Source organism: Pongo abelii, chromosome 14, assembly GCF_028885655.2.
Source record: "Pongo abelii isolate AG06213 chromosome 14, NHGRI_mPonAbe1-v2.0_pri, whole genome shotgun sequence".
NCBI lineage: Eukaryota > Metazoa > Chordata > Mammalia > Primates > Hominidae > Pongo > Pongo abelii.
The window spans coordinates 115,383,374-115,399,891 of record NC_071999.2 but is presented as its reverse complement, the minus strand read 5'-3'; the positions used below and the strand labels follow the sequence as shown (position 1 = coordinate 115,399,891).

At 43.9% G+C, this 16,518-nt stretch overlaps 1 protein-coding gene across 9 annotated transcripts in view; it reads right to left on the bottom strand.

The window, feature by feature from the left end:
* The window catches only part of MYO16 (myosin XVI), a 717,368-nt gene that overhangs the window by 60,509 nt on the left and 640,341 nt on the right, over positions 1 to 16,518 (bottom strand). For all 9 annotated transcript variants that reach the window (XM_054529223.2, XM_054529222.2, XM_054529219.2 and 6 more), the window contains one exon: positions 5,721 to 6,827. In XM_054529223.2, the coding sequence (XP_054385198.1) occupies positions 5,721 to 6,827 (1,107 nt within the window). The remainder of the gene's footprint in view (positions 1 to 5,720; positions 6,828 to 16,518) is intronic.

The window sequence follows — 16,518 nt, the reverse complement described above, 5'->3', positions numbered from 1 at the left end:
ACTTTTTCTAATTTTTATGAGCACTCCCGTCCCCAACTCCCCCCACACAAATAAATCACCATGGGGAGAAATCATCAAGGGGAGTGAAAAAGATTTAACTGCTTCAGACAGGATAAAACACTACAAGACCTGCACATAGGCAAGAAGCCTAGGGGATGCTGAGCTCTGCATCCCATTATGGGATGTCAAGATTTGCATAAGGCAGACTAATGTCTCATACTTCAGTCTCGTTTCAATGTGTCAGAGATTAAATGACGACAATGTTGCAACTTCTGTTTCAAACATCAGGAGCAGAGAATAGCAATTTGCAAACACCGTCCTGGAGCACATCCCAGGTTTCCATGAGTAATTCAGGGGCATTTGAGTCATTCTAAAGCATCCTGCATCTTGTCGCTAAACAATGAATGGGTAACTGCACTTGATTTGGCATAGAAACATCTGAAACCCATATGAGATCGACTTAGGATGTAATTGCGTGTCTTTGAATTTTGATCTTTCATAGTTAGTTCTACCTGATATAATATTTAGAATCTTTTTTTTTTTTTCTGTAGTAGAAGGGGCTGTCTGCAAGTGTTCCCTTGGAGAAATCTGCAGAGTTGCATTGCTTGGTGGAATGCTAGCCCAATAATTATTTTGTTTATATCGTGAAAAATGACTCCCTGGCTTCGAGAATCAGGCTTTTGTCACGAATAGCAGCTTCATGCTCGTGAAGACTGAAATGGATTGATTGGTTTGAGTACTTATTAAAGTGCCTTAAGAATAAATGCTTTTTTCTTCCTAAAGAACATCTATGATAAAATATTTATAAATATTTAAATATATATTATTTAAATGGTTTGACATTGGTTTTCTTTTTTCTCTTTCTTTTTTTCTTTCTCTTTTTCGCTTTCTCTCTTTCTTTCTTTCTCTCTTCTTTCTTTCTTTCTGGGCAGTGTATTGCTCTGTGGTCTAACCTGGAGTGTAGTGGAGCAGCCACGGCCACTGTAGCCTCAACCTCCCAGGCTCAAGCGATCTGCCCAGCCTCAACCTCCCAGGCTCAAGCGATCTGCCCAACTCAGCCTCTCAAGTAGCTAGCCACCTACTATATGCAAAGAAATACTGTACATTATAGCTTTTTTGTTGACATCATTTTTAAGTACCACTGTATCAGAATGTAATACAACTGAATTTTTAAAAAATATTTTGAGTCTGATTTTCGTTAATTCGGCCTGGCTGTCTTCCACTTTCTTCTTCAGATTTCTGAGATGTACTGCATTTTTGTCAAGACCCTGTCTTCCTGATCTTTTTCAGTGAGTAGAGAATAACATGCTCATGTGATTTCACTTTATTCTGGATAAACTCAACCAGACACTGAGATGCCATTCAGAGCAATGGAGCACCCTAGTGGCCTAAAGGAGTCAAGGACTCTCATTCACCATTTGAATCGGGTCTCATAGTTTTTGAAACCAAGCAACTAGAAATAATTAGCATAATAATATTAGCCACATCAGCACATGAGATGGAAAAAAATGTTGTGAATTAATGGGATCTTTATGTCCAGAATGGAATAGACAATTAAACATTTAGTCAATATTAATTTTAAGGGCCAAGTAGCCCAGACACTGTATCCCAGAATTATACATACCCATAATCAGTATAAAGTTCGTTTGGCATTCTTGAGTTTATGGGAAAATTCTCTTCAACTAAACTCTTATGACTATCATTCGTTGCCCCTCAGTGAACAAATATTAATTTTAAAAGACTTTTTTTTTTCTGTCTCTTTTCTCTTGCTGTCTGAGCAGCATTGCATAGGTAGCTAGGGGAAGAGACTCTAGAGACAGTTACTGCACTCAAGTCATATCTGTCCCGCATGAGCACAGCAGCTTTGAGCAAGTAGATTAATCTCCCTATGCCCCAGTTTTTCCACCTGTAAAATGGAGATAAGTGGAGCAGATGCCTTATAGTGTTGTGAGAATTAGATTATTCAGACAATGCCTGGCACACAGTAAGCACTACAATCCCTTGCTGCAAATATTCCTTCTCAGACTGCAGTCACATCCATCATCTGCACAATCATATCTTTCTTATATGTGTGTCCACCACTCTTAGAATCTGCATGGTTTTGTATACATCAAATTGCATATCCAAGAGTATATAGAAAATGAACTGGTTTGGGCAACATAGAATTTGTGAAATCCTACATGTAAGGCTATGGAATAGTAATGGAGTAGAATTACAGAAGAAACAACCTTGCTTCCTATACACAACTCACTGTACATTATAGCACATTGTATTTCAAGCAGAAATAACTAACGTAGTGAATTACTGAGCGGTTTAATCTCCTTGATGTCACTGTTCCAAACAGCCAAGGAGAACAGTTTGAACCCTTCTGCAAAATTTGTGCAATAATTTTCCCCTATGAAAATTGAACAAAAAATGAACTTTAGTTAATTTAAGAAGCCTGAAGGGTAAATTAGCCACACAGTGTATTATTTGGTAAGAATGCTATTTCACGGTGAAAATAAAAATGTCTTTAAGCATAAAGAAGGTAAACTAAAAGATTTAAAACTTGAAATAAATTCCAAAAAAGTCATTGAATTCATTCAGAAGAAAATGGATTACTAACCTCAGCATCAAACTGTGTAAACTTTAATAGTCATATAACCAGCTCCAGTGCTGAGCACCAGCACTGAATGCTTTTCCTTCCATAGCTTATGTTTAACCTCTCCTACATTCTAAAAGAATGGCCTGAACTATCCCATGAGAACATGACATCCAAACTTGTGAACTTATTTCCCTCATCACAGCCCATAAAGACTTATACATTTGGCCGGGCATGGTGGTTCACGTCTGTAATCCCAGCACTTTGGGAGGCTGAGGCGGGCAGATCACCTGAGGTCAGGAGTTCGAGACCAGCCTGGCTAACATGTTGAAAACCCATCCCTACTAAAAATACAAAAATTAGCTGGGCATGGTAGCGGGCGCTTGTAATTCCAGGTACTCAGGAGGCTGAGGCAGAACAATTGCTTGAACTTGGGAGGCGGAGGTTGCAGTGAGCCAAGATTGTGCCATTGCCCTCCAACAAGAGCAAAACTCCGTCAAAAAAAAAAAAAAAAGAATTATTATACACTTCTTAACTGTATAGTTAGGACTCCCATAATCTGGTGTGCAGGGATGACCTGGTCTGGTATTGCTAAGTTTTCTATTACTACAGCAACTATGCCAATGGCCAAAGTTGCCAATTCATGTATTTTTGAGAAAGTCATAAGTGGCTCAGTCCAATCTTTTCAAATGATTGGATTTCAGAAAAGCCCACAATAAGAAAATAGAGTCTTATAATTATAGTTGAACTATGTTGTACTTGAGATTTTGATGTGTGTTCCCAAATACTGGTTAATACCACCACAGGGAAATATAATTAGCAAATTTACACACTATGCCTGGAGGGCTCACTATAATTCTCACTATCCTCTAAGGAGTAGACTTTGGGATTTCCAAATGATGAGGTCTGTCTAGAAATTCATTAATTTCACTTCCCTGAATAGAGTCAAGAAGAGCTCACCCTGTTCCATTCTCTAGTAAAATGAGGTTCATGAGGTTTTAATAAACTTTTAGTTCTAAAAGCAAATATTAATTTGTTCATTTAATAATTTTCTCTTATCCATTTTGTTCCTTGGAATGAGACACAGTTTGTGAAATTCAAGCATTCTGCTATTTAGAAGTACAATTTCATTTATTAATGGCCTATAATTAAGAAGAATTTGTTAGCTAAACAATTAGCTTATTTGTCTGAAGAATAAACAGGGAGAAGGTTATTCATTCATTGTTAAAGGTTCTTAGCCTTGACCTACTTTTCACTTGTTCAGATTGCTTTCTAGATGTTCTAGTTTTTGTACCTAAAGTAATTTCGCTAATCAAGTGATGAATCCTTACACATTTATGTATTTTCTTTTGGTGAAGGAGCAGGTTAATGCATGCATAAAATGTTACTACACTGTAGGTCAAAGTTTACTTCCAATCCTACCACTTAACCCTAAGGAAGATATTTAACCTCTCCACCGTGAAGTTTTCCAAGTATAAAATGAGAATGCCCACAGTTGCCATCTACCCTGTGTCACCAGTAGAGGGTCTTGACTGCAAGTTGTCCAGGTTCTTCGCGTTTTGACCAAAGAATTGGAAAAAACACCCAGCAAAGCAAAGAAAGAATGAAGCAACGAAAGCATGAAAGCAGGGATTTACAAAAGTACACTCCACAGTGTGGGACTGGGCTGGGCAGCAGCTCAAGGGCCCAGATACAGAATCTTCTCGGGTCCAAATACCCCGCTAGAGGTTTCCCATTGGCCACTTCATGCTCACCTCATGTAAATAAAGTGGTGGCCTCCAATCAGAGGCTGAAGTGAAGTTAAAAGATCACACTCCTGTGCAAACATCTGATTGGTCGCAAAAAACAATGGAACACAGGCTAAGGTGAAGTTACAGAGAGTTGCATTTGTACACAAAGGAAGACTCTGCCTGCAGTAAGTCTGACTGGCTGCGGACAGCCAATTTCCCATCTGTGGTGCAGAAAATGTGGGGGTTTGCAGAGGGAGTAGCCTCGGGTCCTTTTGTTACTTAGGCATGGAAAGTTACGGTTTTCCTTTCAATTTAGTTCTAGGGAGTCGACATGAAAGGGCCTTAGGTTCCTTGCCTCCAGACCCTATCCTCCTGCATCACCTGGAGGGGAGTGGGGGATCCAGTGCCATTATGATGGAAGAGACTGGTTACAATTTTCCTTAAGGAGAAGATCCTTTTCATCAATGAACTTCTTCCCCAAAATACACACCATTGAGAAAACATTTTGGTTTTGTATACAAACCTTAACATGTCTTTTGGAAGATGAAGACATTCTTTGTGATTATTAAAGGAATCTGTGCAAAAGTAGTGCCTTTGGCACTGAGGTCGTGTCATCTGAAGGAAGAGCCATGTGGTTAGCCCGTTACAAAAGACTGGCAAAAAACGTCGTCATGAAAATCTTATTTTGCCAGGTACATTCTTCTACAGGGACACAAAATAAATGTTTTTTAATGCAGGCAACAGCCTGTCATGGAGCTCATTTGAGTGGACTGATTTCCACCTGCAAACCCCACTGTGGGCTGAGTCGCTGGATGAGAAAACACAGATAATGGGGCTGGGTTAGAGTGCTCCTTGGATGGCATACGACCAGAAGAAAAGCAGTTCATCCCAAACAGCCCACAGCCGAGTGGCATTAAGCGCAGGGTAGTAACTGGCTAGGTCAACATCCCAGACACCGCCAGGCAAAGCTAGATGGATGGCAAACCGCACGCTCGGGGGTTAGCCGTGAACTGTGCATCAAACGGAAATCGGCAATAAAACATACACAAAATACCACTTTCAAGTTATAAGGAAAAAATATTTTTTTAAAAAAGAAATTAGTAGCTAACATTTAACCTTGCTCTGTCGAACATTTATCAAGTTATAATTTATTAAATCCAGTTGCGGTCTGTGTCTCTCTATATCACAAGCCTTTCCTATCATATTCTGCAACATGGAAATATTAATTCCTACCTATTTGGTCACAGTGGGTGTATACGATTTTTTTTTAAAGCTGATATCTGCTCTGAACGACCACGGCCATCACCTGAAACTTTACAATTTCACATCTGTGCAGACACAGATGTACACAGGTGCACGCAAGCACAGCGTCCGTGCAAAAGGAGTTGGGGGATGTCTGCTCCGCTTACCTTCGGCTTCCCTGATTTTTCTTCCCGCCGCGGATTTCCGAAGCACACTCCTCCCCGAGTTGAAGAGGCTGGCGAGCTCGTCCAGGGGGCTGCTGAGAGGCCTGGAGCTGGGAGGGCTGTAGGGCGCGGGGGGCGAGGCACTGGAGCCGGCCTTCCTGGCGTCGGCCCTGGCGGCCTTCACGGGGGAGTATGGGATCTTGGGGAAGGAGCTGCAGGGCCCGGCCCCGGGGGCAGAGTTTGGCTTTGGGTGGACCTTGGGCGCCTCTGCGCTCGGCCCCGCTTTCCCCGCGCTCACCGGGGCGGGCTCCGGCGGGAAGGCCAAGTGCGCGCAGGGCCTGTAGGGCGCGGGGGGCGGCCCGGGCGGGGGCGGGGGCGGCGTGGACGGCGGGGAGGCTCGGCCGGACCCGTTGAACAGCGCCAGGCCGGGGGACCCGGGCCTGTCGCCGTCGCCCTTCTGGCTCTTGGAGTACTGCGGGGACAGCGGGCTCGACCCCTCCGACTGCACGGGGTACTTGAGGTTGGTCTCCAGGACCGGCAGCTTCTTCACCTCCAGCGGTGTCAGGGGCGACTCGTCGGAGGCGGGGGAGCAGGTGACGGGGGTCGGGGGGAACACCAGCAGGGGCGGCCGGTGCGGCAGCAGGTTGGGGAAGGGCGGCGGGATGTCGCACGCGTCCCCGGGGGGCCCCGCCGCCTCGTCCTCCGGCGCGCGGTGGAGCAGGGGCGGCGATGCGCCGTGGAGCAGGAAGGAGCCCGCGCCCGGGCCGCCGTCGTCGGGCAGGCAACACTTCATCTCCTCGTACACGGACTCCCCGGGGTCTGGGCTATCGGGCCTGGCCGCGTGCCCCAGCATCTCGATGTACACAGGCTCGCCGTCGTCCTCGTCGCCCGGGGGCGCGGCCAGGGGCAGCGCGCACTGCGGAGTCCCGGGGGTCTGAACGCGCGCTGCTGTCCCCGGGGCGCCCGCGGGCCTCGCGTCCCCGGGCCGGGACCCCGATATCTCCTCGTAGGAGCCGCTGAGCTTGGTGTTGGGGCTGCGCTTGGGCTTTCGAGGAGGAATCTTCTTCATGGTGCTGTAGTCGTCGCTGTGCGGTCTGGGCCGGGCCAGAGCTGCGGCAGGAAAGGACGTGGTCAGTGGGTGCCAGGCCAGGCCCACGGGTGCCCACCTCGCCCGGGGCTCGCCTCGGAGCCACGGCCCCGCGCCCCGAGAATCCCAAGGGACCGGGCCTGCATGTTCCTCCACCCGCTAGGCTCCCTGGCTGAACCCGAACTCCCGAGACCACCCCCGAGAAAAGAGAGTTTTGATTTTGGAGATGGAAGAAGACTCCCACCCTCTGAGGAGGCTGTCCAGTGGAACCTCCAGGGGTTCCAGTGAGGAAGGAGTCCACCCCTTCTGCTGCTACCCATCCACCCCCCCTTGCCTAGTTTATAAGACAGGAGAAAAAGGAGAAAGCAAAAAGTTAAAAAGAAACAAAAGTAAAATAAATAGCCAGACGACCTTGGCACCACCACCCGGCCCTGGTGGTTAAAATAATAATAATGATGATGATAATAATAATAATGATATCAACCCCCGACCTAAACTACTTGTGTTATCTGTAAATTCCAGACACTGTATGAAGAAGCATTGTAAAACTTTCTGTTCTGTTAGCTGATGCATGTAGCCCCAGTCAGGTTCCCCACCCTTGCTCTATCTATTACGACCCTTTCACGTAGACCCCTTAAACTTGTAAGCCCTTAAAAGGGCCAAAAATTTCTTTTTCGGAGAGCTCAGCTCTTAAGACAAAAGTCTGCAGTAGCTCCGGGCCGAATAAAGCCACTTCCTTCTTTAACCTGGTGTCTGAGGAGTTTTGTGTGTGGCTGGTCCTGCTGCACCAGGATGTCAGCCACCCACGGAGGCTGCGGAGGTGCGGTCCCTGGAGATGCAGTGGGGAAGGGACACTCAGGGATCAGGTGGTGGAACACACTTAGGTGTGGATTCTTAGGACCTAACAGGTGTGACATAAGGTATGGGTGGAACTGGTCCTTATGATTTGAAACCCAGGAGACCTGGCCAATTAACTATTAATAGTTAGTGGTATATGGAAGCTTACTGTCGGAAATGGGTAAGCATGATCATTTAAATGATGTAAAATGGGCTGGGTGCAGTGGCTCACACCTGTAATCCCAGCTCTTTGGGAAGCCGAGGTGGTTGGATCATGAGGTCAAGGGATAGAGACCATCCTGGCCAACATGGTGAAACCCTGTCTCTACCAAAAATACAAAAATTAGCTGGGAGTGGTGGCAGGCACCTGTAGTCCCAGCACTTTGGGAGGCTGAGGTGGGCAGATCACCTGAGGTCAGGAGATTGAGACCAGTCTGGCCAACACGGTGAAACCCAATGTCTACTAAAAATACAAAAAATTAGCTGGGCGAGGTGGCGCGCACCTGTAGTCCCAGCTACTTGGGAGGCTGAGGTAGGAGAATCGCTTGAACCCAGGAGGTGGAGGATGTAGTGAGCCGAGATCGCACCACTGCACTCCAGCCTGGCGACAGAGTGAGACTTGGTCTCAAATAAAATAAATAAATAAATAAATAAATAAATAAATAAATAAAATAAATAAATGATGTAAAATGGACAAAACAAAAACACTTGTGTGGATGGAGAGACTTTAAAAAAGGACTGTTCAAATGTCAGGGAGGACAGGTTTTACAATCAGTACATTTCAATACTTAACAAAAACACATACTCAACAGGGAAACCAAGAGAATAACATTTCCCTAAGAACTTTTCAAGGGGAAACTTCTGACGTTGAAAAAAGAAGCCATACTCAGAAAAACAAATAAGCATAATATTATTACAAGAGTGAATTTCAAAAGAGATGGAACAAAACTACTTAAATATAAGTTTAAAACAATTATTAAAAATTAAGTCAAAAAAGAAATTCCACAAGACTTCTTTTTCTAATGCTTTTACTGTAAATTATAATAATGTTTTATTAAATAAATATAATTTCTCTGATAACAGAGATGTTAATTTTGGAAAAATTACCTTGAGTCTTAGAAATACCCAAACTCCCAAATCTTCAATTATTTTACTAATTTGGTATTTTCTGTATCTGTAGGAATTCTTGATAGAGGCACATCTGCCTTTGTTGAGTTCTTGAGTTATTTAACTGAGGCAGCTGTATTCCTGCCCCTCTATGACTGTACATTTTGACATCAGTCTCTGTACCCAGTTTCTGGGAGACAATGAAGTCTAATGGTTAAAATTAAAGCTTTGGAATCAGAGGGACCTGGGTTCAAATCTCAGCATGACCTTTTATTCATTCATTCAGTCATATGCATTCAACCAGTATTTACTGAGATAAATTCATGAATAAAGAGAAGTTCCCTGGCCTCCTCTACCCTAGTGGGAACAGTCATACAACAACAAAAAAGGAAATACACCGAATGAGTGAGTTCTACAGTATGTTCGAATGTGATACAGGCCCTGAAGATGAGAACCAACAGGCCAGGGTGAGGGTCACAGAACTGTGTGTGTTTGTGCTGGGGTTGGTGGGGCAGGGTTATAATTTTAGAAGAGCTCCTGGGCAAAGCTCTCTGAGCCTCAGGGTTGTCATGCATAAAATGGTGATATGAGTATGTATCTCGAAGGAATAAAACAGATATTGTAAGGAAAGTGCTTCGCTCAGTTCTCGACACACTGTCATGGGAAAGAACGAAGGTGATTTTTGAACTCAATGGACATCTTTCTAAGTCAGTATTATACAGGGTTCCCCAAAGCAGCCGACTTTTAAGAATAGAAAGTACCCAAAGTGTGCAGTTCTCTAATTAATAAGCATTATTCCAGTGACTTTCAGTGGGCTAAAACAGCAGCCCCTGAGCATCTAGAAAGTGAATGAAGCAACCCAATTTTTAACCTCAAGATTATAGAGTTGCTCTGAAGATATGAATCATTTAAAGGATTTGTGAGAGATTGTATTTTCCAAAGCTGGCTTCAGTAATATTTTCAGCACCACATGCTCTTCCAGAACCTGGAATCTGGGAGGGTCTCTGTGTCTGTCCCAATGAATACAATGATTAGAAGATGATGTTGCCTGTTTTCTAGGGCTGGGACAATGACAATGTAGCCTCTGCTTGGCCCCCTCCTTCCCTTGGACACATGTTTAGGTAGCCCTGACTTCCACTTCAGGTCTGTATACCCTGAAGCAGTCACGCTGTGGGAACTGTAGAGAGGCTACGTGGAGGTGAGGGAGAGCCAGAGGACTTCTATCTGCTCCAGCCCTCAGCTGCCTGGTTTCCCATCCCAGACACCAGAGATGTAATTAACTATGACTTTCAGTGATCACAGCTGCAGCCACTATCTGACTGCAGTGATGAGAGAGGCTCCTTGAGAACTGCTCAGCAGAGCCCAGCCAAATACTAGGACCATGACAGATATAATAACCTTTTTTTTTTTGGTGTCTTAAGCTACTAAGTTGGAGAGGTTTACATAACAATAGACAACTCATAAAAACATTGGTACCTGGAAGTGGACTGCTGCTGTACAAACAAAAACAAAAACAAAAACACCTTAAACTCTTTGAAGTTGCTTTGGGACATAGGAGGAGCTTTGAAGGGACCATCAGGGAAGTGTGGTGGCCTCAAGAAAGCTCTTGATGAGGCCTAAAGAACAGTGAGGAAGACGCTGGAAGCTGAAGGGAACAGAACACTTCAGCCACAGTACAAAGTTTAGCAATACTATCTCACCTGCAGTCATGTGGAAAATAGAAAACAGAAAATGAACAGGGTGATGTAGCTAAGGAGATTTCCAGGCAGTGTTAAAGTTGCCTCCTGGATTCTTCTAGCTGCCTAGAGTAAATCATGAGGATACAGAGATAAAGTAAAGAAAGAACTATTCACTATAAAGGAACAAGAATCTTCTGAGTTTAAAAATAAAATGGTTCTCACTGCCAGGCTCTTCAGATGGCAAATAATTTGAATGTTAAGAAATGACTTCCAGCCAGGCACAGTGACTCATGCCTGTAATCCCATCACTTTGGGAGGCCGAGGCGGGCAGATCACAAGGTCAGGAGTTCAAGACCAGCCTTTCAACAACATGTTGAAAACTGTCTCTACTAAAAATACACAAATTAGCCAGGTATGGTGGCGCATGCCTGTGGTCTCAGCTACTTGGGAGGCTGAGGCAGGAGAATCACTTGATCCTGGGAGGTGGCATTTGCAGAGAACCAAGATTGCGCCACTGCATTCCAGCCTGGGCAACAGAGTGAGACTCCATCTCAAAAACAAAAAAAGAAAGGAAGGAAGGAAGCAGAAAGAAAGAAAAGAAATGACTTCCAAGCAGAAATAAAATTCAGGGAATTTTCAGAAAAACATGATCTAAAGATGAAGTCAAGCACACACTTATGAGACCCTTCATGAAGTACACAGAAAAATTCAAGGAGAGGCTTTATAGGTCTTTTCAAGGAGGCAAAACCACAGGTCTTCTAAGAATATCAAGGGCATTGACCCATGGAAATAGTGAGCTTCCAGATAGAGAAGAGATTATCTCAAAAAGATTTGTGGGTGTGGCTTTTGACCAATGAAGTGGATTATGAATTGATTCACAAGAAAGTCACAAAGCTTTTAAATGAATTGTATCAGTTTACACCGAAAGGAGCAGCGTGAACACAAAAATGAAGAAACTTTGGCCTCTCAAAATTTTGGCCAGGTGCAATGCGAGCCTGCAGTCCCAACTGCTCCAGAAGCTGAGCAAGAGGATCACTTCAGGCTAGGAGCTCAAGGCTGCAGTGCGCTATGCTCATACCTGTGAATAGCCACTGCACTCCAGCTTGGACAACATGGCAAGACCTCACCTCTAAACAACAGCAACAACACAACCCTGATAAGGAAGAAGCAGGCTGAAAAAACTACCAGCCCCAAACATAAGTCACCTCTTGTGGATTGGGAATTATTAGTCAAAAAGTGGGGAACCAAGATTCCAGAACATAGACCTAAGAGCTACAGAAAATTATTTCCAGCCTGGGAACTGGACAAAATCCTCATGAAGGCATAAGCAACATGCATCCAGCTCTTGTTCACAACTGCTACCCACCAATGACCACTGTGTGTCACCTGATCTCCCTCCTGTGTCTGAGCAGAAGCATGCATCACAGTTATTCTCTACCTGTCCCTCTGGTGCATTTTGGTTGTGTGGGGGATCAGGCAACTTGTCTTTTTAGGCCACAAGTCTTCAGATGGAAGAGGACATACTTGAGGCGCTGTCTCTCTCAGGAATCGTACCGGAGGCACCGGCACATGTGGATCTGGTTTAGACGATGGGATCTGGCCCTTGAACCTGAACCAGATGTGATAATGAAGGAGGCTTTGGGGAGTCTGGGGGAGGGGTGAGTATAGTTTGTATGACAGAGGGATACAAATTGTTTTGTCCAGAGGGTGGACTGATACAGATGGTACTTTCCAACACCTTGGCCACCACAGTATATCCTTTCCAGAGGTAGAATCTGTTTCTCCTTTCCTAAACCTGGTTCGGTGTTTGGGACTGAGGTGATGGAAGGAACATGGCAGAAGGGAGTTTGCTCACCTCCCAAAGCTGGCTCCCTCAAAGCGATGCTGCATCTACTGCTTTCTCTCTCCCAAAGCACATGCCCCTGAAGCACTGACTCTGCCTTTAAGAAGCTGGATACCCTGAAACTGTCATGCTGCCCAAGCAATGCAGAGAGACCACATAGACAGAGAGAGACACGCAAGGAGTCACAGTCCTCAGACGGCTGAGGCACCAGACATGCCCATGACCAGCTTTCAGATGATTCCAGCCACCTTGCTGCATGAAGGACTGTGAGTGACAACTGCTCCAGTGATCTCTGTTGACACCCAGAGCCTGAGAGGGATAGTAAAACAATCACTACTTTATGTAAACCTGTAAGTTCTGGGTGGGTTGTTATGCAACAACACATAACTGGTATAGCATTCCCTCAAAGTTTGCTTCAGATGTGGTGAAGAGCATTTTTACACTAAACAATTATAAATAAAAGTAGCATGTTTGTTAGGAGGCTGTTGAGGACCTGACTCAAGGGTCCAAAGCTTGCCTGTGTGACACAGGACAAGTTACACCATTGATCCGTGACTTAACGCCCTTCTCTACATAGGGTCATGATGACAGTCCTACTAGGTAGGGCTATTCTACAGATGAAAGATACTTAGCTTAATGCCTGCACATGATAACCATCACTAAGTATCCATCATGATCGACATTATCACTGCTACACAACCAGAAACTTACTGTGAGAGATAGAACTGTTCCTTAAAGTGTGGTCTGGGGTTCAGCAACATCAGATCACTAGAGTGCATTATCCTGTTCTACTCCATAACAATTAAAATGGAACCTCTGGGGGTCAGAACTGGAAATATTCATTCTTTATAAACTGAAATTAGAAAACCACAGTTAACAAATTAAAGTCTCATTTGGTTTGTGGCTACTTCTGGGTGTGTGTGCAATGTGTACACGTGCTAAAAGTTCATTTGCAAATACTGGTTAGAGGGTTATTAAAAATGAATTTACATCAAGAGTTTTCTTATTTTTTTGTTCTAATATTGATGCATAAAATGTTTGCAACTACTTGATAAAGTCAATGAGATGGAGTAGGGAAGACAGTCCATGATCACGGAATACTTTTAGGGCAGGTTCTGGGACCCTAACAGTAGCTTAGGAGTTAGGCTACATTCTGAAGCCATCTCATTACATCATAAAGTTGCCTCTTATCTGAACTGCTGCAGAATGATACAGACATGTGTGTCACGTTAGGAGATCAACATTTTCTCCTACAAAATATTTTCCATTTGGTATTTTTGCTAAGGCATGTCGGTGACTTTTAAGTCATCTTCTGTGCGTAAGTTATTTGGCCCCATTCTCACAAGAACAAAATACCTGCATAGTTAATCTATGAGAAAAAGGAGGAATGAGATGCTTGTTCATCCAAAATAAACAGTGTCTGCTTGTGTAACTCTCCTCCATTTTCCAACACTTCTAGTGTGATTGTGCTTAGTTTCAGAGCAAAAGCAAACGTAGCACAGAGCACAGGACCTAGGACAAAAAAGATGCTTAATTAAGTGCCTGCTAGCTGACTGCTCAGGCTGCATACATGAGTGGATGTAGGATGGATTTACGACAAGCTGCAAAATGGACAGAAAGGACTTCTACTGAGCTGTCATATATCACAACCTTGTTATAACTTTCCTTTCCTGGTGGGAGGAGCAGTTCAGGAAATACCATTGCTTTCCATGCCCCCATCTTTACCCTCTCGACTGCACTACTGCACTCAATGCTGTTGGCATGCCCTTCCTGAGCCTTTCACAGTTTCCACGGAGGGCAAGGCACTCTGTGGCCCAGTGTGCACCCATCACGTCCTCACTGCTGTGGTTGTGCTTCCCCTGTAATTTGTTTGGCCACTTATCTCTCCCACTGGTCTGTCAGATCCTCGGAGAGAAGCCAAGCTCATGGAAGATACTTAATTACTATTTGTTGGATGTACAACTGCATCATAGGTGGTGAACTGTGCAATTGTGTTCTGTTATTCCCAGTAACACATTTCTCAGAAGAGCATTCACAGAAGACCTAATTTCTGTCCATTTTCAGGCAATAGAAAACAAAATTTTTTTAAAGGCCTTCTGTTAAAAATATGCAGACAAATCCAGCCTTGACACATTTCAAGGGTACTTCTCAAACCTTGCCAAATTGTGCTCCCTCTGATATACTGATAGGAAGCAAATTCTCTTTTAATGAAGAGAATGTAGAGAAATAGATTTCTGTAACATGTATTCACTTGGTAAGTATTTGATGAGTGCTTACCATGTGACACATGTTGTTCTAGAATGAAGACAGAAACAAGAGAGTAAAGAAAAGACATAAACTTATTTCCAAATTAAGCCACAGAGCTGAGCCATGATTGTGTCTACACACGTACACTGCATTTTGTGGAGAATGGAGTTGTACAGCAATTTTTGAAAAAAACAATTATGGGTTCATTAAGGTATCATTCCCAAGGAGGGGACAGCTGGAGTCTGAAGGGAGGGTGAGTGTGGAAGCGTCAACATAGAATGGTGAACAGTGAGGACTAGCGCTGCCTGAGAAAAGCTTGCTTCTGCAATTTCACCTTGAGCAACTGTCACTCCAAGCCAGGCACAGCACCACTGACATCATGACTCAATTGCAAGTCCCACATTTGAGGATTTAGTATCCATTTCACAGATGAGAAAACTGACTGTCAGAGGCTTCATTAACAACAAAGTTATATGCATGTAACTTTGCTGAGCACTTGCTACGTCCTGGGCAATGAGGCTTTACAGTCCTTTGCTTCTTAACTCCCTAGAAATAGCCCTTGCCATGTTTCTGCTGTTGCTGCTACTTGATATACATGGGCTTGGAAAGACTGAGTCACTTCTTCAAAGTCACACGCATGAAATGCAGTCTTAAATTTAACTTCAGTCAGGAGACAATTCGAGAGAATGTTAACCGTCTTTGGGAGAAAGGCTGCACCCGGTGTGTGAGGAATGAACTCTGCAGAACAGCACTCCAGCTGGGAGGCCCCAGCCAAGAGGAAGTGAAAACGAGGCCCTATCTTTCCTTTCCTAGCCACTATTTGCAAAGAGCAACTGCAGGCTTTTATTCAATGGCAAAAACCACAATTCCTTTTGCACCGACCTAACAAAAACATGGTACTTTTAAAAAGTTGTCTCACCAACAAGGCACATGCATACATATGTAACAAACCTGCACGTTGTGCACATGTACCCTAAAACTTAAAGAATAATAAAAAAAAAGTTGTCTCTAGCTTGCTGGTAGTTTGCAAAGAAGTGTTAATATTTATTGGCCTGCAAAATTGTTTCACGCTTTTGAGGCACAAAGGAAATGAGAAAAAATTGCTCTCTATACTGTTTTCCTTCACCACAACCATTTTTATTGGGTGAAGACCTACCAGGAAAGACATATGCTAATAAGAACAAGAATAAATACAAAGACAACTTTGAAGTGACCTTGGTGCTGGTCACCCTACAATCCTTGGCCCTTGGTCTCCAATCAGATCTCCTTTCACTCTATAACCATCTGAATTGATCCACAGCTTTATTTGTAAAGGAAAAGAACTTGAATTTGATTTTTTAACATGCCAAAAAGGATGGCTCAGGTACAAAACCAACTTCAGCTGCAGTCCTCGATCCTGCGAAACCAAGGTTCACCAAGCATTTTAGAACAGTGATCAAATTATCTTCCTATCTTTTGACAGAAAGGTGAATAATTTTGTGACATGTTACTAGGTGCAAAAAATTCAGTATTACCGCTTGGTAGACACACAAAGCATTTAGAATCAGGGTTGTCCAAGAGAAGCTTCTGTGATGATGGAAAATTTCTACACCTGTGGCTACTGAGTACTTGGAAAGTGACTGATTATGGAGGAATGAAATTTAAAATTGTATTTAATTTTATATACTCTAAACTTAATTGGCCACATGTGCCTAGTGGCTACTGCATTGAACAACAAAGACTTAGATCATACTCGGATTGTGTTGGACTGAGGGAGATGTCTAACATGCTAGGATCAATTTCATCACTGTCCTAACTCAACCACCTTCAGCTCCTGACATAGTGGCACAGAAGGGACCAGAACCCTGTCTGACAGCTGGCTTATCACGTGTGGGTGGAGCTACCTTTGCGATCACGGATTAGAAACCCAGACCACTGACAGACTGAGTGGCTAAGCTCCTGCGCTGGCCCTCTCTGACTCCCTAATGCTATAAAAACTAATCAACAAGCATGCTCAAGCAG